At 32.3% G+C, this 19,385-nt stretch overlaps 4 protein-coding genes across 7 annotated transcripts; all 4 read left to right on the forward strand.

The window, feature by feature from the left end:
- The first annotated feature begins 114 nt into the window (after positions 1 to 114).
- LOC108330965 (uncharacterized) lies at positions 115 to 1,676 on the forward strand. Its single transcript, XM_017565565.2, has 4 exons — positions 115 to 880; positions 1,033 to 1,128; positions 1,225 to 1,292; positions 1,469 to 1,676. The coding sequence occupies exons 1-4, from the start codon at positions 254 to 256 to the stop codon at positions 1,584 to 1,586; spliced, it is 909 nt and encodes a 302-aa protein (XP_017421054.1). The 5' UTR covers positions 115 to 253; the 3' UTR covers positions 1,587 to 1,676.
- Positions 1,677 to 2,547: 871 nt separating this feature from the next.
- LOC108331091 (uncharacterized) lies at positions 2,548 to 4,892 on the forward strand. The gene is made up of 4 exons (XM_017565715.2): positions 2,548 to 4,243; positions 4,320 to 4,415; positions 4,537 to 4,604; positions 4,689 to 4,892. The coding sequence occupies exons 1-4, from the start codon at positions 3,581 to 3,583 to the stop codon at positions 4,804 to 4,806; spliced, it is 945 nt and encodes a 314-aa protein (XP_017421204.1). The 5' UTR covers positions 2,548 to 3,580; the 3' UTR covers positions 4,807 to 4,892.
- Positions 4,893 to 9,028: 4,136 nt separating this feature from the next.
- On the forward strand, positions 9,029 to 15,019 carry LOC108332171 (guanine nucleotide-binding protein alpha-1 subunit). 3 transcript variants are annotated; one of them, XM_017567342.2, is made up of 14 exons: positions 9,029 to 9,262; positions 11,302 to 11,368; positions 11,461 to 11,533; positions 11,717 to 11,754; positions 11,837 to 11,926; positions 12,080 to 12,157; positions 12,383 to 12,490; positions 12,600 to 12,701; positions 13,204 to 13,259; positions 13,634 to 13,768; positions 14,047 to 14,140; positions 14,263 to 14,322; positions 14,402 to 14,481; positions 14,594 to 15,019. In XM_017567342.2, exons 2-14 carry the CDS (start codon positions 11,306 to 11,308, stop codon positions 14,769 to 14,771), a joined length of 1,155 nt encoding a protein of 384 aa, XP_017422831.1. In that variant the 5' UTR covers positions 9,029 to 9,262; positions 11,302 to 11,305; the 3' UTR covers positions 14,772 to 15,019. The 3 variants fall into 3 exon arrangements, with proteins under 3 accessions (XP_017422831.1, XP_017422834.1, XP_017422830.1); XM_017567341.2 differs by lacking the exon at positions 9,029 to 9,262 and adding an exon at positions 9,302 to 10,051; XM_017567345.2 differs by lacking the exons at positions 9,029 to 9,262; positions 14,263 to 14,322 and adding an exon at positions 9,294 to 10,051.
- Positions 14,666 to 18,205, forward strand: LOC108332170 (endoglucanase 16). 2 transcript variants are annotated; one of them, XM_017567340.2, is made up of 8 exons: positions 14,666 to 14,801; positions 16,233 to 16,445; positions 16,536 to 16,736; positions 16,829 to 16,906; positions 17,024 to 17,173; positions 17,256 to 17,364; positions 17,440 to 17,603; positions 17,678 to 18,203. In XM_017567340.2, exons 1-8 carry the CDS (start codon positions 14,799 to 14,801, stop codon positions 18,002 to 18,004), a joined length of 1,245 nt encoding a protein of 414 aa, XP_017422829.1. In that variant the 5' UTR covers positions 14,666 to 14,798; the 3' UTR covers positions 18,005 to 18,203. The 2 variants fall into 2 exon arrangements, with proteins under 2 accessions (XP_017422829.1, XP_052732810.1); XM_052876850.1 differs by lacking the exon at positions 14,666 to 14,801 and adding an exon at positions 15,548 to 16,093 and having other exon boundaries at positions 17,678 to 18,205.
- The last annotated feature ends 1,180 nt before the right edge of the window (positions 18,206 to 19,385 follow it).

Below are 19,385 nucleotides of genomic sequence, written 5' to 3' on the forward strand. Positions count from 1 at the left end.
TAAAATATAATGTTATATTATTATTATTATTATTAATATAATCAGGAAAGTAGTTTTAGTCAACGTGAGCAAGAAGAAGCGCGTCCCATTCATAAAAGTTTCCTCTTACTGGCATAACTCATTCTCTGAACCCAACGATCTTTACCGTCTCATAATTAATAAGCTGAGTCATAAATACTCATACTCCCACCAATTCACAATACTACCTTTAAGTTGCAATCGCCAACCACAAGCTACCAGTTTTCAGTTTAAGATGCTTCCCTCGTTTCTGAGCCCCGTCTCCGCCTACGGCCTCTACCTCCGCCGCTGCTTCACGGCCGCGGGCCTCTCCTCGTACACGCTGGACGTCGATCACGAAACCACGGTTCACTTTTGGGCCCCAACGAATCGAACGGCCCAAAAGCCTGCCGTGGTTCTGATCCACGGGTTTGGGCCTGCGGCCATATGGCAGTGGCGGCAACAGGTTCAATTCTTGGCCCCTCACTTCAACGTGTACGTTCCGGACCTGATATTCTTCGGAGGGTCGAGCAGCACATCGAGCGAAAGGAGCGAAACGTTTCAGGCAGCGTCGGTGGGGAAGCTTCTGGATAAATTGAAGGTGGAGAAATTCCAGGTGGTGGGAACGAGCTATGGAGGCATGGTGGCTTACAATTTGGCGAAGATGTTCGGGGAAGAGAGGGTTGAGAAAGTGGTGATTGCAAGCTCCGGTGTTAACATGAAAAGGAGCAACAACGTGGCTTTGGTGCAGAGGGCCGAATTGGAGAAAATCGAAGACCTCATGTTACCTGCCACACCACAACAACTGCGAAAATTGATGTCGCTCTCCGTCTACAGAACTCCGCAATTCCTCCCCCATTTTTTACTCAACGACTTCTTACATGTAACTTCTCTCTCTGTCTCTCTTTTTACAAACAATTTTCTTCCGCTTTCCAACCAACTACACCGATCGATTGATTAAAATAATAGTTCTTTTCAAAACTATAATGAATTTTGGAAATTAAGTTTCTTATAATACATTTTGACGTTTTGTAGAAACTATACAGCGAGAATCGGAAGGAAAAAAAGGAGCTTCTGAAAGGATTAACCATCGGAAAGGATGAATCTTCAACACTTTCGCCTCTTCAACAAGTAAGCATGGTGTATATTGATATGCTTAGAATTCACACACACACCGAATAGGATATTCGATCGTTACCGTGACTGATCTATATTGGTTACAATCAGGGGGTTCTCATAGTGTGGGGCGAACAAGACCAAATATTTCCCGTGCAAATGGCCCGCGAACTGAAAGAGTTTGAATTCTTTGCGTCTTTTAATTCAATTTTTTTCTTCTATTCTTCCAAATTCAATTCACATCTATCTGTTAGGTGCTTTTTGAATTGAATTAGTGGATGAAAAATTAGATTGTTAAAAGATGAGATATTCTGTCTGTGAAGCTAATTGTGTTATTTTAATTAACATATTGCAGAATAATCAGTAGGAAGGCTCGATTGGAATTGATTAAGGAGGCATCCCATGTGCCTCAAATGGAGAAGCCAAGAGAATTCAACAACATTCTCCTTAATTTTTTGCAAGCCCATTCTTGAGTAATTTTTTCATTACCACTGCAAACTACATTAAATCCATGCTTTGTCTGGATCCATTTTTATAATTAATTATACCATTATGTTTTTTCACTCATAACAAACATGGTATTTAATTAAAATATATAAACTAGTATTACGTTTTATTTTTAACACTTTTTCTATTATTAACTTAAATACTTTGAAAACGTTAATATTTTTTATCCTGTCATCTAGTCGCAAATTATTACGCATGGCAAAATATTGATTTTTAAAATAATTTCTTTAAAAATCATTAGGACAACTTTTCAGTGGCTAATATTTTAATATCTTTATCTTAACAAAAAAAAATGAACTCTTTGAAAAATGTAATATTTGTACAGACTCATACTACTCAAAGAGTGTTATGCAGTTATTTATATGGCTTGAATATAGCCTTAATGAATGCGTATACTAAATTATCGAAAGAAACAGTCAACCGTGTTAATGAATCATAGATCTAGGCGTTTGGAAAAAAAGTTTGACCGTGTTAATGTTAATTTTTCTTTCTTTAAGGTTTGAGTTAATACTTTTAGGTGTTAGCAGAATTGTAAACTTTACAATGATGTCTGAAATTAAAGTTACGAAAATAGTATTTATAAGAAATAGAATAAATTTACGAAAAAATAACATAATAATAGTAATACTTTTTATTCATTTCATAAGACAAACAAGTTATTACTGAGAGGAGTTATGTATTAGAAAATTCACAAATGATTAGTTGACTTTTTAGAATAATGTGATTTAGTATGGTGTCTGAGATTATGTGTCCCTTCACCATAGAAATTTCAGTTTTAATTGCGAACAAATATTGCCTATTCGTATTTTAGATTATTATTTTTTTAAAAAAAAAGAGAGAACACTTTCAAAATTTATGACTTTCACATAAAAAAATTGTAATTTGTTTAATTTAATTTTACTTATTTTTTTAGTGTCCTTTTATGTTATTCTATTTTGATATTCCTATTTTCAATAATCAATAGTTGATATCAATAAAAAGAATCACAAACAATTTTAAAATTAAAAATTATTTTTATTGTTATTATTTTTATTATTATTACGACAATATTGTGGAACTAAAAGAAAAAAAAAACAAAATAAAAAATCAGAATACTTTTATGCTATATTGCCGAAGCAAAGTTACTCAGCATTGTACTTGTTTTTATCTGATTTCCCTTTTCATAAGTAAGAACAATGATAAATATGTCACATTTATCTTAATTTAGGACAGTTTGTGTAAGTTGAAAAAAATCTATTAAACGTAGCAATCAATATAATTAATTATTTTATTTTAATTTTTTATTTATATAACTTGTAATAGATTATTATTTATCATTAATCTAATTATGATCCAATCACATATTAATCATAACTATCAAACTTATTTTTGTTAACCTTATCAAATATTTTTAACCATATTATTTATTATGTACCCTGTCGGTAATTTCCTTGACTTGAATAGTCAGCTTATGAAGGTACTCGTCACCAAAACAAAATGGACTCTTAGTTGCTACCTCAACAAGGATTATGTTGCATCGGAGTTGATACAAAGAACTGGTACTGACCTGACCGGTTTCCAATCTCCTGGTCGTTTTCATTTTATACCATTACCATTCAGAGAGAAAATAAAATAAAAGTTTGTAGTTTTTTTTCCACGTTAAATTTGTACACTAATAAGAAATATAAAAGAAAAATGAATAATATAACGAAAAAAAAGTAAGTTATATTTTTTAAAAATGATTATGAATGCATGAAAAAAGAAATTAGTATCGGAATTGAATATTATTGGTAAAAAATAATGATTTGAGTTAGAAGAATAAGCAAGGTAACAAGTGAGTGAGTGGGGAAAGATCTGTGAAGATTATTTTGACGGGAACTGAGAGGAAAAGACGGTGATCCGAAAATGAAGAGGAACCATGAGAAAGGAGAGAAAAAAAAGGATGGATTACGCACACAATCTTCAACCAATATAAATAGCAATGAAATCTCCGACGAGGGAGGGAGCAACCAAATTCATCAACATGCCTTCGTCATTCAACTTCGCCTGCATGTACAACAAGTACATCCGGCGCTGTTTCACGGGGGCGGGCCTCTGGTCGCAGGCCCTCGCCCTTGACGACGAGACCACCATGCACTTTTGGGGCCCAAGAAACAAAACGGCCCAGAAGCCCTCTCTGGTTCTCATCCACGGCTTTGGGCCCGTGGCCACGTGGCAGTGGCGCAGACAGGTCAAATCCCTGGCCCCACACTTCAACCTTTACGTTCCGGACCTCGTATTCTTCGGAGGCTCCACCACCGTTTCCAGCGAGAGGAGCGAGGTGTTTCAGGCGAAGTCGGTGGGGAAGCTTCTGGATAAGTTGGAGGTGGAGACGTTGCACGTGGTGGGCACCAGCTACGGTGGCTTGGTGGCTTACAATCTGGCAAAGATGTTGGGGGAAGGGAGGGTGAAGAAAGTTGTCATCGCCAGCTCCGGCGTTAACATGACCGCCAGAAGCAACCTAGAGATGCTCCGAAGTTCTAAATTGAACAACATCGACGACCTCATGTTTCCTTCTTCCCCCCACCACCTGCGCCAGTTGATGTCCCTCTCCATCTACAAGCCTCCCCATGTCCCTGATTTTGTCCTCAGTATCTTCATTCATGTATATATCTCTCTCTCCCTCTTCACTGTCATTTTCTATACCTTTCGTTCCTGCATTTTCTCTTTATTGTTTCTAGGAATTGTACGGAGAGAATAAGGAGAGAAAATTGGAAATTCTAAAAGGGATCTCTGTCGGCAGGGAAGAAACCTCTAACGTTTCACCTCTTAAACAGGCAACCAGACTTTTCATTTCCTTTTCATAATGCGATTTCAATTTCTACATACGAAATGAATTCTATGTTTAAATAGTTTGGATTTGCTTGCGTTGTTAATTACTGTGGTTGTGATGTTCAGAAAGTTCTGATAGTGTGGGGGGAAGAAGACCGGGTTTTTCCGGTGCGATTGGCGCATGAACTGAAACAGTATGTTAAATTTCTAAGTGGGTGCTTTTGTTTTGTAGTTTTTATGGAATGGAAGAGAAATTGATGTATGTAAATGTATGGCAGGCTGATAGGTAAAGATGTAAAATTAGAACTCATAAAGGAAGCAGCACATGTGCCTCAAATTGAAAAGCCAGTACAATTCAACCGCATCATCATTAATTTTTTACGGGGGACTCATTGACTCTATTTTTAGCTCTATTAACTTCATTTTTTTTTTCTAATTATTCTTTCTTAGTCCGTTTAATCATAATTCTTCTTCATAAACAATTTAGATTCTTTTTTTCTTCTTTTCAATTTTCGACAACTTTGTAGGAAAGTTTATTAGATTCCGACCAATGAAAATTGTAATATATTGTAAGAAAACAAAAGCAGAGTTTGATAGCATGATCTGTATAATCAATGAATTTAAATATTTAGTTTAAGTAGAGTTGGAGGATTTAAATAAATTGTACTAAAACAAGTTTATTTTGGGTTGAGACTGTTTACTTTGACAAGAGAAAACTTTAAGAATTATATAAGGATGAGCTCAAGTTTATTTTATCTTCTATGCATCAATTATATATATATATATATATATATATATATATATATATATATATATATATATATATATATATATATATATATATATATATATATATATATATTAGTAATGTTAAGTGAGTGTTACGTGTATTGTATTAGATTTTGTTGAGTGTGATGGAGGATGTTAATTACGGCTGTGAAAATTGTATAACACATTTATTGTGTATAAAAACTATTAAATGAAAAATATTTAAACTTAACTAATTTATAAGTCATATAAATATGAAAATATCAACGAAGGTTCTTACGTTAGTATTTATTATGGGAAGTGTGAATTCTTATTAAAGTCAACTGTTAATTTTTAGTGAAAAGGCTCAATATATTATTTAAGTGTTAGTTTATAATCCTCAAAATATATATATTTTTAACAAATATTGGATCACAAATCTAAGTATGACTCAAGAGTTTGTATATATACAAAAAAAACTGCATGTAATATGGAAGTTATATGATTGTTTTTGTAAGTTTAAATTAAATGAAATTTACTAAATGTTTTTTCCCTTACACCAAAAACACTTTTCACAAGCATTTGTAATTGTTTTGGTTATTGTTAAGATTTCAAGTGAGTTAAAAGTGTTACATGGCATCAAAACTAAAATATAAATAAAAAGTTTATAAATACATTATTTAAGATTTTGGTTTAATATTTTGGATTAAAAATTATATCCTAATTTTTTTTATGTATATTTTATTTATGATTTATTGATATCGTATTTTCTTGGTGTTTGATATAAAAAATAACTTCACATTTATACCATAATTTAATTATCCGTAAATACTTTAACCATTTTTTTTCTATTCTCCTTAACAAAAGAAAAACTAATTGCTCCTAAAGATAGTTTTGTCTGTAATAAATTATTATTTTTGGAATACTTTACGTTTCATTAAAAAATGTCTAGGAGATTTATAATTATTTGTAAACGTTAATATTTAGTTCAGTAACTTTTAAATTGTTTTCATTAAATATAACCAACATTAATAATGTTAAGAGATGAAATTTAAGTTTAATTTAATTTTATAAAATTATAATTATTTATAAAGTAAAGTCTACGTCTATTTATATACTGGTTTAATAGTAATGTAAAACAATAAATCTAACAATTATTTTTAATTTTAATAACAAATGAAACAATAAATTCAACCAATTTTTAATATGATACATTTAATTAATGTTTTTAATCTTAAAATTTTAATTTAATTTTACAAAATTAACTTATAAAATAAAATATATGTTATAAATTAACTTTATCGAAGAACTAATTAATATAATATTATAAATTAACTTTATCATGCGTAACTTCGAGCAACTAACTAATGTAATAAAAGCTAATTTGTCAAATTATACATAAATTTTATATAAATTTTGATATCTAATAGCAGAAAGTCTTTAGGGATGACTGGTAGCTATCATGAGTTTTGGGTGTTTTGATATTTTTTCTTCTTTATTTTTTAGTTGGCCTTAGTTTCAAGGCTAAGTGGAGTTAGTTAACTTATTTTGAAAACTTTATTAGTAAGACAACTTGTCTTATTCCACATTTAACCTACATAATCATTTTTCAACTTAGGTTAGGTAACTTGGCCATTCAGTTGAATATATATGTTTTTTAAATGTTATAATTAATTAATTTAGTCATTGTTAATCTCCTTTTTAAATTTACAGAAAGTGTAAGTTTAGATATAATGCACCTTTATACTTGTCTAGAGCTTAAAAATGTCCATTATTTACTTGATTTTTCTAAATTTGTTAGAAATAACTTATATATTAGATGTGCATCGTTTACTTATTAAATTTTGGAAATTGAGAAAAGTAACTTTTATATTTGATGAGTTCACACGTGTATTTCGTCTTCTGTGTTTTTTTTTAATAAATTAAAGTATTTTTAATATGGGACTTACACGTGTAAAAAATACTTGTCCACACAATAAAAAAAACCATGAAAATAAGATTTTTTTTCCCATGCACAGGGCTTAAACGGGAGAACAAAAAATCTTGTTTCTCACTTTAAATATATACATTAATTATTTTAATTCCAAGTGTATTGGTTATTTTTTGGTTATGCAATGTAAGCAAAACTGTGTTTATTTGGCAAAAGGAAAAAACACGATTAGTTAATCATGAACTAATTTAACACTATTCTAAAATGTGTGGACAAGAAGCACTTTTTTTACAATATCGAATTGTGTTATATTAAGTTAGGAGAGAAAGTTTATATGAGATAAGATTAATGTTGGTAAAAGACATATAAGATAAGATACGATATAAGATGATTGACGTGATGTAAAGAGATAAAGATAAATATTATAAAGTATACTGTAGTAATTGATATCACAAAAATATTACAATTAAAATTGAATTGTGAGCAGATAAAAGATTATGAATTAAAAATAAATTTTTTAATACAAATAGCTAATTGAATATAGAGATGTTTTATACTTTAATGCTATTTGGGTGGTATGATGTGAATGCGAGAGATTTGAGAGATGAAATAATAAAGGGAGATTTTTTTTTATCGCAAGTACAAATAGAAAGCATGAAAAGTTGATTATTTATTTTAATATACTTTCTTTAACTATAAAAATTGTTGAACTTTTATCATAACCCTCAAAGTTGGTCATTAAGACAAATAATTGATTTTAATACTATTTGTTCGAATTTTTTTATAAGGACAAGAGAGATTCATTATAATTGAGGTCTGAGTTATTCATGTAAAAGAGAATATATATTATCTTGAATACAAAATTTTAAAAACTCAGTATTTTAGAATCTTTTTATGGGTTATTTAGTTTTATCTTTCACTAAATAAATAGTTCAAATCTTACTTGAGTGACGTAATTAAATTATTACAAATATTGTTGTTGATTTATTATCGCATTAATTGAGATGTTTTTGCAAACATATATTGCTTTGAAACAGAAATATGTTGAAGAAAAAAACTTTCAAACGTTATAAGATTAATAGAATAAAAGTCACGTAATTTTATTAACGTATATCGGTTATCATAATAAATGCTTATATATATATATTCATTTGTTTTTATGAAGATAAAAAGACATTTGTAATTAAAAACCAATTATTATAATAATTAATGGGGTTACTGGTATTTTTCTGGATTTTTATGATCAAGAGTTTTCTTTTTCTTTCTTTTACCATTGAAACAATAAAATAGGATAATATCAGGATTAAAGTACGGATATTTTAAAATATATTTAAAGATAAAATAAAACACTGAACTTGGCATTTCTCTATTTTTACTCTGTTATACTGTAGTCTCTTTCTCAATTAGTTTCTTTCCTGATCAATGAGAACAAACAGTGCAATTAATGACAATATACAGGACATTACAGAAAAATAACATTACAAAAAAAAATAAAAATACAGTATATATATATATTTTAAAAATAATAAAATACTAAAAAAAATTGCATTCTTTTAAATTGGAAAAGAAGATTGTTTTAAGGTTTTTCACTACGGATAAAAGTATTTTATCCTAAATTGCCAAGAAAGTGAAAAAAGCAGATTGTCCTAATCTTTTGCCTTTTTAAAGTATTTTTTCCATTTATTACACAGAAAATAATTTTTCTTTTTCATTTTTTCAAAACCTATTTATAAAGCGTTACAAAAACATTTCATACCATATATTTAGTTTTTCATATCAAAGTAATAAACTATTTATGTATTAAAATAATAGATGTTTGAGTGATGAAAGTGTAAAATAATATATGTTTGAATGATGAAAGTGTAATACCTTAGAAGAACATCTAAACCAGACACACGTAGATACAGATACAGATGCAGATGTGTCCTTTCTTGTCTCCTTTGACCGCCAACAGACATGGAATGGAATCACAATTCTCTTCTCTCTCTCTCTCTCTCTCTTCCTTTCTCAACTCACCACACCATCAAATGAAAATCCTGCAAACAAAATTCATCCTCCAACAAATCCCATTCTTCCATTCCCTTCAGTCAAACTACTCTGTCACCCGTCATGCATTTTCGCACTTGGAATCTAATGGATAAGTACCTCCACACCTGTTCCTTTCCACATTCAAATGTAATATGATTTTCTTAATTCAACAACTAAAAATCCTATCTTTTTTAATGGGTTGTTTTCACATAAAGTTATAAAGCCACCCAATGAATGCTGTTATTTAAAGTTTCATTTTTTTTGTTTGTCAATGGTGAAATTTTTGGTGATCGAAATAAAAAATGAAAAAAATGTACAGTGATGCTACTTGGTCTGCGTCAAGATGTTGGAGTCGAGAGTGGCAGGCGGAGAGAGAAAGAGGGTCAGTGACAGTGTGTGTGTATTTTCCCAAGAAGACATAAAGAAAGTGCCATAGCTGTGCCTGCTGCTGCCTTCTTGTGTCTTTTCTAAACTAAACTTTGACCCGACCAAAGGGTTCAGGAACAACCAAGAACCCTCACACAGCTTTCGGCGCTCTTTTGTTTTCATTTTTAACTACTTAATTAATCTCTATTTTCTTTCCTTCTTCCACCATTCTCATCGTTTTACTTTTATCTATCTCATCATATAATATAATTCATTCACATATGCACACTTCTCCGAATCCCATTATGTTATTAACAGCATATTATAATCCACACTTTATTGTCATTATTGTCATTACGCTGAACTAAACAACAATTGTTATTGTGGTGTTACTATAGCAGTACTTGTAAAGAACTTTAATACTACTATACTATATATCTTCTTCCACAGAGAAGAACACACACTGAACTTGTTGCTTTTTCGCTTCACGCTTCACACTTCACACTTAACGTATCCGCCAAATCAAGGGGCATATTCCACATCCACATCTCTAGTTTTGCTTCTTTTCGGGTAACAACTCTTTCTTCTGTTGCATTCCCAATCTCTCTCTTTCTTTCTCTCTCTCTCTCTCTTTCCCAAGATCCTTCTTTTTTGTTGATGATAGTTTGTGGAGTGTGGGTTTTGGCTCAGGAGATCTCTGTGTTGATGTTGCATATGCAGATCGAGATGCGGAAATATTCTCCTTTTTTTCTCCACTTTTTTGTATAGTTTTTTAACAGTTGTTTTTTTGTACCATCTTCGACTGTATTCTCTTTCTGGTGAAAACTTTGATGATGGGGTGGCTGTACCCTGCATGCTGCTCTTGCTTTTTCACGGTACTTCTACTGCTAAACTTTCATGCTTCGTGCGGAGGGTATCGGCATTCAAACCAAGAAATAATTACCTAGAAAATAAATCAGAAAAAGAATCATTCTTGCCCATATACATGAATTGATAACTTGACTATTAATTGATTCTGCTCAACGCTGGAAATTGTGATTTTTCTTAACATTCATGGGCATCTTAACTAACTTCACTCTATGTATCTGGTGATGGAGGTTATCCATTTGATAAAATTCTTGTTAATGGTATGTAACAAAAATGTTTTTCACTTAAAAAATAAAGTTGATAAATAAATCCAAGATGCTGGTGATCGCCCCATAACCTCGTTTCCCATATGCGAGGAGTAGAATATTCTATTGTTTGTTGAACCCAACATTTCGGCCGAATAACTTGCTCAGAATAATCATTAACTTCTTCAGATCTGATGTGTGGGCCGGAAACTATTCTGGTTAAAGCTATTGTTCAGAGCTCGTTTCAACCTACTCCTGCTATCCAGCTGTGCCTTTGAGTCTTTTTGATTCATTCAGATGTCTTATTCTGTGGATTGAGAATCTATTATTTGCATATATATTATTGCAAGTTGCATGAAGTAGCTTAGTGCGTGGTTGGGTTTGTTTGCTCTGCTTAAGTCTTCTTGTTGTTTAAACTCAAGTCCATAGTGTTTGAGTGATAAACACCTTGATCAATAATTATTCAGTAAGCACTTGTCTAATGAGCACTTGCTTATAAACTTGCTAGTGAATCGTAGTGTAATTAGTTAAAAAGAATTTACGTTGTTAAGTTTAACCATGAAAAGCAAGTTTATTAAAATAAGTTGAATGGTGTTTATGGGAAGCTCATAATAAGCTATTTCCATAAGTCCAAATAAGCTCCTCTAAATTCTGCATAATGTATGAGTACATTAAATGAGCTTGATTAATGCATCTTCTTGGTTACAGAAATATGGGCTTAGTCTGCAGCAAAAGACGACGTTTTCGTGATGCTGATGCTGAAGAAAATGCTCAGGTCTTTTGTCGTTGATAAATTTGGTACTTGTTAAGTTACAAATAATACTGTTAAATAGGCTTTTATTTGATGAACGTGGCATGCATTTGCAGGATGCCGAAATTGAAAGAAGAATCGAGTTAGAAACAAAGGCTGAAAAACATATTCAGAAACTTCTACTATTAGGTGTGTTTTACTAGAGTGGCTTTGCTCCGTAGGAATAGTTGGAATTTAGCATTGATGTATTGCATGTTTGAACTCCCATAGTTTGAAGGGATCATATTAATGCAGTCTCTTAGTAGCTTGTTTGCTTTTGTTATTGCGTTTCTGCACTTACCTGTGTTAAGTGCCAATATCTCTGTTGTTTAGGTGCTGGAGAGTCTGGGAAGTCTACAATCTTTAAGCAGGCAAGAAATTTCATCTTCAGAGCTGCTTATGATATATGATTGTTAGATTATTGATATTCACTTATTTGTTTGTAATACGCAGATAAAACTTTTGTTTCAAACTGGCTTCGACGATGCTGAGCTAAAAAGCTACATACCAGTCATTCATGCTAACGTGTTTCAGACAATAAAAGTACGCAATACTTGAAAGGGTGTGTTGATTATTTTTCTCTTAAAAATACAGAGTTAAAGTGTTCTCTGTTTGTAGAAAAAATGTTGAGTTGTGTTCAGTAGAGATAGCTGAGAAAACTGTAATCCTTAGTTTGTTCTTGACGTGTTTAAATAGGTACTGCATGATGGGTCAAAAGAGTTGGCGCAGAATGATGCTGATTCTTCAAAGTACGTAATATCTAATGAAAACCAGGTAGTTCACCTTTACCATCTCTTTTATTCCCCAATAGGGTTGGTTAATAATAGTTGAGTAGTTTATTGTCTGGTACATTTGTCAGTAAGTTTCTTTTGTAAAGAACTACTGTGTAATGATCAAACATACATACACAGTTTTCTTTCTTCTGGAGGGATCTGTTGCTCCAACAAAGCTGTATGCCAAAGGATTCTTAATTCAATTAGAGTTTAATGTTTGTGGCAGGACATTGGGGAAAAGCTCTCAGAAATAGGAGGCAGGTTGGATTACCCGCGTCTTACCAAGGAGCTTGCGCAGGAAATTGAGACACTGTGGGAAGATGCTGCAATTCAGGTTGCACCCTTTTGATGCCATTTGATTGCTTTAACCTTAATCCATACACATATTACCTTTTTTTATCAGTTACTTAGAATGTATGTCTTATATATTATGCTTGCTGTAGGAAACATATGCCCGTGCTAATGAACTCCAAGTTCCAGATTGTACCCATTATTTCATGGAAAATTTGGAGAGACTGTCTGATGCAAATTATGTTCCGACAAAGGTATCCAAAATCTACCATTATTTTGTTCTGTGCAAAGATACAAAAAGCCAACTACAAATATCAGTATATTATAAAGCTAAATTCTTTCTTCTTGGAGAGTGTTGTATTTTTGGATTTTTTAATTGTTTCAGTAATGAGGTTATAAGCTGCTAATCATCAACAAACATAAACTTCGAAACATTAGTGGCTGTTTACTAATTTTTTTTTATGAAAATAAATAAATCAAGCGATCATGCGTTAACTTTTTATCTCTAAGAGAGTGAGTGGTTTGCATTGTTTCTTGCTGTTCTTTTCTTTTATCTATCATGTAACAGCTTATTGTCTATAATTGACAAGCATTATGATGTGAATTTTGATATTATATGTTAATTTAGTACGCCTAATTCGGCATATGTTGTAAGAAGTTCACTGTGTCTTTGCTATTGTTTTCATTTTGGGCCCACAATTTTGAAGGTAATGTTAAGGTTCTCTTAATATTTCTCACTTGATTTGACAACTACAGGAGGATGTTTTGTATGCAAGAGTTCGTACCACTGGTGTTGTCGAGATCCAATTCAGGTGAACATATTGTAAACTGACATAACTTTTGTACAGAAATGATACTGAGAAGTGCTATTACTGTACCCACTTTGTCCTTCTGTTCTTCAGTTCACAACAAAATTTGTCGTAGCAATTTCTGTAATTCATTTGTTCGTATGGCCTTGTCTATTTTTTGAGTATGTAAAACCACCTGTATTACTTGAATCTGGGTAGGCTCCTGTTTTCAACATTTATTCTGAACAATTGCATTTTTTAATCATTATGTGTTGCTTGAAGATGCAAATTGTGTGATTAAAGATTCAAACAACATAGATTGTGGTTCCTCATCTACATCTTCAATATGATTTACTGATAGAACCAACTTCATCAGTATGTTTTTGCTATTTTGACAGTCCTGTTGGAGAAAATAAGAGAAGTGGTGAAGTCTATAGACTCTTTGATGTTGGTGGCCAGAGAAATGAGAGGAGAAAGTGGATCCATCTTTTTGAAGGAGTTACAGCTGTAATATTCTGTGCTGCAATTAGCGAGTATGGTCTGACATTTGGTTGCATAGCTTAATATGATTTATAATAGTGGTGATAGAAGACTATTTGGACTACTAAAAGTGTATAAATCTCAAAAACTTATCTTAATTTCTTGTCTGCATATCTGTTTGGATTGTTTAGCACACCAAATTAAAAAATCATAATCCAGCTGCAATCCACAGACACACTTACAATTAAACTCTTTCTATTTCATGTTTTTCCTTAACACTTAAAAATGTTCGATGATTAGCAAAAGTGCTGACTTTACATTTACCTTCCAGGTATGATCAAACACTTTATGAGGATGAAAACAAGAACAGAATGATGGAGACTAAGGAACTTTTCGAGTGGGTCCTGAAGCAACCATGTTTTGAGGTTTTCTTTTTCATTTTTAAATTGTAATAACTACATTTTTATAGAAAGTCTCCTTTATTATATGAAAATTAACATTTGTGTGTATCTTAGTGAATAATGGCGGTCTTATCTTTTGTGGACAGAAAACATCCTTCATGTTATTTTTAAACAAGTTTGACATATTTGAAAAGAAGATCCTGAAAGTAAGAACCATCCACATGAGTACACTTTGTCATAGGTGGAGTGTGTTATCATTTCAGTTTAATACCTTGCATTGTGCAGGTACCGCTCAATGTGTGTGAGTGGTTCAAAGAATACCAGCCAGTTTCAACAGGGAAGCAAGAGATCGAACATGCGTATGAGTAAGCAAACTGTTTGAATAAAGGGTGCTGCTGATGGAAAATTCAAGTGCTAGATGATGAAGTTTTCATGTAACTTGAACCATTGACTTACTTGGATAAACTATGTGTGCAGGTTTGTGAAGAAAAAGTTTGAGGAATTGTATTTCCAGAGCATTGCTCCTGACCACGTAGATCGTGTGTTCAAGATATACCGGACCACTGCTCTTGATCAGAAGCTTGTGAAGAAGACTTTCAAGCTTGTTGACGAGACTTTGAGACGGAGGAATCTGTTTGAAGCTGGCTTATTATGACCATGCAAGAGTGTGTTTAAGAGGAATATGGTATAATTTTACATTGAAAAGGTCTTCTGATTTTGGGTATATTAGAGGTCAGGTATACAACAATATAAAATCCATTTGTTGATTTTATCTGGGTGGATTGGGAAAGCCTTTCTCAATACTTGATCACACACCACATCCCTCTTTAGAAAGTAAAGTTAGTTGATTATCTTTTCATTGATTGAAAGTCACTAATCAAATATTCCACATCTTTTATTTAAGCTTGCTAAGTGTTGATCAGTTTCTTTTGCTGATTTGTGTTAGTCTGCATGTTAATTTCAGTTTTTTAGTTTACTTTCTAGCCTTTTGTTCTTAGTCCATTTATTTCTTTTGAACACTTGCACGAAGACTCGTTCATTTTATCAACCGACAACTATACTTGATTGTCTACAACCTATGGATTAAACAACATGAAAATTCGTGGTTCTACATTTGGGTGTACTCTAAAAAATACTAGTTATTTTTTGAAGTCAATTAGATAAATTCTTAAAGCTTAGTCTCTCATCAGGCTAATAATGTGTATCTTGAATTTTCACCTGTGTTCACTTAAAAAATTTCAGTTTTTTTCATTGATAATGAAAATGCAAAATCTGTCGATTGCCACCAAACTGATATAACTCTAGGAGTCGAGGAATACAGAAATTAGAACATGAAATGTTCAAATGATATAAGTAAAAACTATTGGTTTCTGTAATTACTTTGATTACTTAATAGGGGGAAAAATATAATATATAAAATATGAATCTAACGGTGTTGATGAAAGATGTATTATTTGAAGTTTTTCCAAGAAACGTTGGCTTTAGAATGAAGGAAAGATGGTTTTGTTTTGTTGGTTGATAAAAGGTAAAAAAGTAAGAAGGAGAATAAGCGGTGTAGCTTTATCTTTGTTTGTGAGGCAAGAACTTAGCAATCCACATTCTGAATTGCTAAGAATAGTAGCGGTTTCAAAATCTCTACGCATAATAACAAAGGCTTCTGGGTTCTTTTTCTCAAGCAACAATCAACTCAACCTCGTTTTCGTTTCTCTATAACCTCTTACAAACACCTCTTTCTCTCTTCTCTTTCCCCGTTCAAGCGTGTAAATGGGTAACAGACAAGTATATTTGGCCATGATTATAGCATGGCTTACTTTGTTTGAAGGAAACATGATGCTTGTCAGTGGTGATTTGAATTACAAGGAGGCTCTCACAAAGTCCCTTATCTTCCTCGAGGCACAACGATCAGGGAAACTTCCCTCAAGTAATAGGGTGCCCTGGAGAGGAGACTCAGCACTCGATGATGGAAAACTCGCCAACGTCTCTTTCTATCTTTTTTTCTTACACCACAACACAACAAATTATCATATTATACCGTTTGAATCATACAATATATAGCTTCTCTGTATACACAGACAACAAATTATTATATATTTACATGTTGCATGCATGCATGCAGGTGGACCTTGTCGGAGGATACTATGATGCAGGGGACAATGTGAAATATGGTCTCCCCATGGCTTTCACCGTTACTACGCTGGCATGGGCTGCTATTTTTTACAAGGAAGAATTTAAAGATGCAAAAGAGATGGATCATCTCATCGATGCCATTCGCTGGGGCACTGATTATTTTCTCAAAGCTAGTTCTCGACGCAAAAGATTATACGTAGAGGTGGTGCATTCTTTTATTAGCTACCCTATAATTTTGCCTTTTTTGTCATAGCACGCTTCATTCTCCCTTCAAAATATTATTATAATGCAGGTAGGGGACGCGGAAGAGGATCACAAGTGTTGGATTCCACCAGAATATATGAAAACACCGAGAACGGTTAAGAAGATTGGTGAAGGTACGGCCGGGAGTGAAATCGCAGCTGAAACTGCAGCTGCAATGGCAGCTTCTTCCATCGTTTTCAGACCCAAAAATCGTAAATATGCTCGTTCTCTTCTCAACAGAGCTAAAACGGTACGTGAAGTATTTCATGTCTACTCGGTTAACTTTTTGGGTGCATGAAAATCTTACAGTCTGATTTTCTTTCTTAAACAAATTTGGTGTAGCTTTTCCATATGGCCAAATCGCATAAAGGAACGTATGATGGAGAGTGTCCCTTCTACTGCTCTTATTCCGGCTATAATGTAATTAGTTTCTCCTCTAACCTTTATCTCTCAATCATGGAGAAGACACCCTTTTGATAATTTCTCACGAATTATGAAGTTTAAAGTATCACTGCAATGTGAATGTGTGGAATGCAGGACGAATTGATGTGGGCAGCAACATGGCTATACATTGCTACGAAGAGGTCAGTGTATTTAAAGTACATATTAGAAGATTCCAAGAGTGCTAGTGTATCAGAATTTAGTTGGGACCTTAAATATGCCGGAGCTCAAGTCCTTCTTAGCCAGGTTTAATTTCCTATAATCATTCTTATTCTTCTTCTTCTTCTTCCTTCCTCATGAATGCTTAACACATGGTGTTGTTTGTCAGTTATATTTCGAGGGTGAAAAGAAGTTCGTGAAATTCAAATACCATGCAGAAAGTTTCATATGCTCTGTCCTTCCAGACAGTCCCTACCACCAGATTACAATGTCTCCTGGTCAGTACCCTCTTCCTTTGTTTGTGTTTGCAGTGCTAAAAATGAACCAAATCTATGAACAATGGTGTTTTGCAGGTGGCTATATTCATTTACGAGACGGAGCCAACTCGCAGTATGCAACTAGCACCGCTTTCTTGTTCAGTGTATACAGTGATTTGCTTGCCAAACATAAAGACAAAGTTGTTTGTGGTGACAAAACGTTTAGCTCTTCCCGTCTCTTATCTTTCGCTAAGGAACAAGTTAGTACACACACATATACTCCATTTAAAGATTGATTAGAAACAACAGTTATTGATTGCAATGTTTGGCACAGATGGATTACATTCTAGGGAAAAACCCACTAGGAAGATCGTACATGGTAGGATTTGGAAAGAACCCACCAACGCAACCTCACCATAGAGGTGCTTCGGTGCCGACACTGAAAAAGGGTGAAGAAGATGTGCCTTGTGGCATGACCTTCTCAAAATGGTTTATGAAAGATGAACCTAACCCTCATGAACTCACCGGTGCTATTGTGGGTGGAGCTGATCGCGAAGACAACTTCAAGGACAAACGTTGGGAGTCACCCTACACTGAACCATGCACCTACGTCAATTCCCTGGCTGCTGGAGTTCTTGCAAAGCTTGCATCTTTGTCTTGATTCATTTTCATCTTATTCCAAATTTTGTATATAGATTGTTACGCTGATCACATATATTATCAATAACACCTGTAATCAATTACTTACCTCTTAATTTAGCATGCCAGATTAATGAGCTTCTATCTTGCTCCACTAAATAGATGAATAAGAATTAGGAAACAATATGAACCATGAATAATGTATTATGTATTCACTTTATGAATATGTCAAACCCTTCTTCCTGATCTCCTTAATTTTTGTGATTTTCTCAAGAAAAAAAAGTACAATATATTCTCCAAATGACCAATCTGATTCAAAAGATTTGTTTTATGTTTATGGTCGTTAATGTACATACTATCTTAAATCATAGAATTAAGGCATCGTGAAAAAAATATTTATTGCATTTTTATTTTTATATAAAACATTTTATCTTTAGTATTAAAGCTGTTCTTGTAATTACTTAAATTGATATCAACAAAGTTTTTGAAGAGAGATTGAAATGAACTTTAAAAAAATCAACAAACTTAATTGCCTTAAAAATAATTAAAGAACTGAAATTTCGTCCAATTTAACCAAAAAAGGCAAAAGATAGTCGAGTGTTTAAAATATCGAAAGAAAAACTGCACATTATTTTTATTAATTATTTAAAATTAAATATTAAAGGTATTTTGATCTTTAAATATATATATTTTGGAATATTTGTGGACGTGGATGTGTTTCACCTTGCAAGTGAAAAGAATACACTGTGATATACTCCTCTTAGATGCTGATGCAGCACTGTTTTTTGGGTTTTTGTTTGTTTTTTTTATTAACGTTTTATTCTCCTATACTTCATCGATACATTTCGTTAGAATGAAAGGAAACTAAATATATTTAATAATTTGCAAACTTAATAAATATACATTCTTTATTTGGTAACAAGAAATGATAGTAAAAATATTTTTATGATGATTTAAAATAATTATTCTCTTATTCAATTTTCTTTTTCTGGTACTCCAAAAAAATGTAAAAATTTAATCAGATTTTAGCACTCATTTGATTACAAATGACAAGACGTTCAAGCAATACTTCCAGCTTTGGTCGTATTATTAAAATTTTCCAAAAGGTAATTCAGAAATAAGTTTTTTTGTTCTGACTTATGAAAAGATACATTAATTTTTAATTAAGTGAACGATTAATTTTATGTAAAAATAATTGAGATTGTTTTAATGTATAATTTTATATCGTTCAAAAATGCAACTATACTTAATGAAGAGTAAATATGATCTCAGAAAAAATATTCACCACTCTTTTTATAAAATTAAATTAATGATTTTCTATTTTAATAATACTGTAATTCTTTATATTTTACTTAATTGTTTACATAACCTCAAAAATAAATTATAATTTTTAAAATGTCTTA

The sequence above is a fragment of the Vigna angularis genome, chromosome 4 (genome assembly GCF_016808095.1).
Source record: "Vigna angularis cultivar LongXiaoDou No.4 chromosome 4, ASM1680809v1, whole genome shotgun sequence".
Taxonomy (NCBI): Eukaryota; Viridiplantae; Streptophyta; class Magnoliopsida; order Fabales; family Fabaceae; genus Vigna; species Vigna angularis.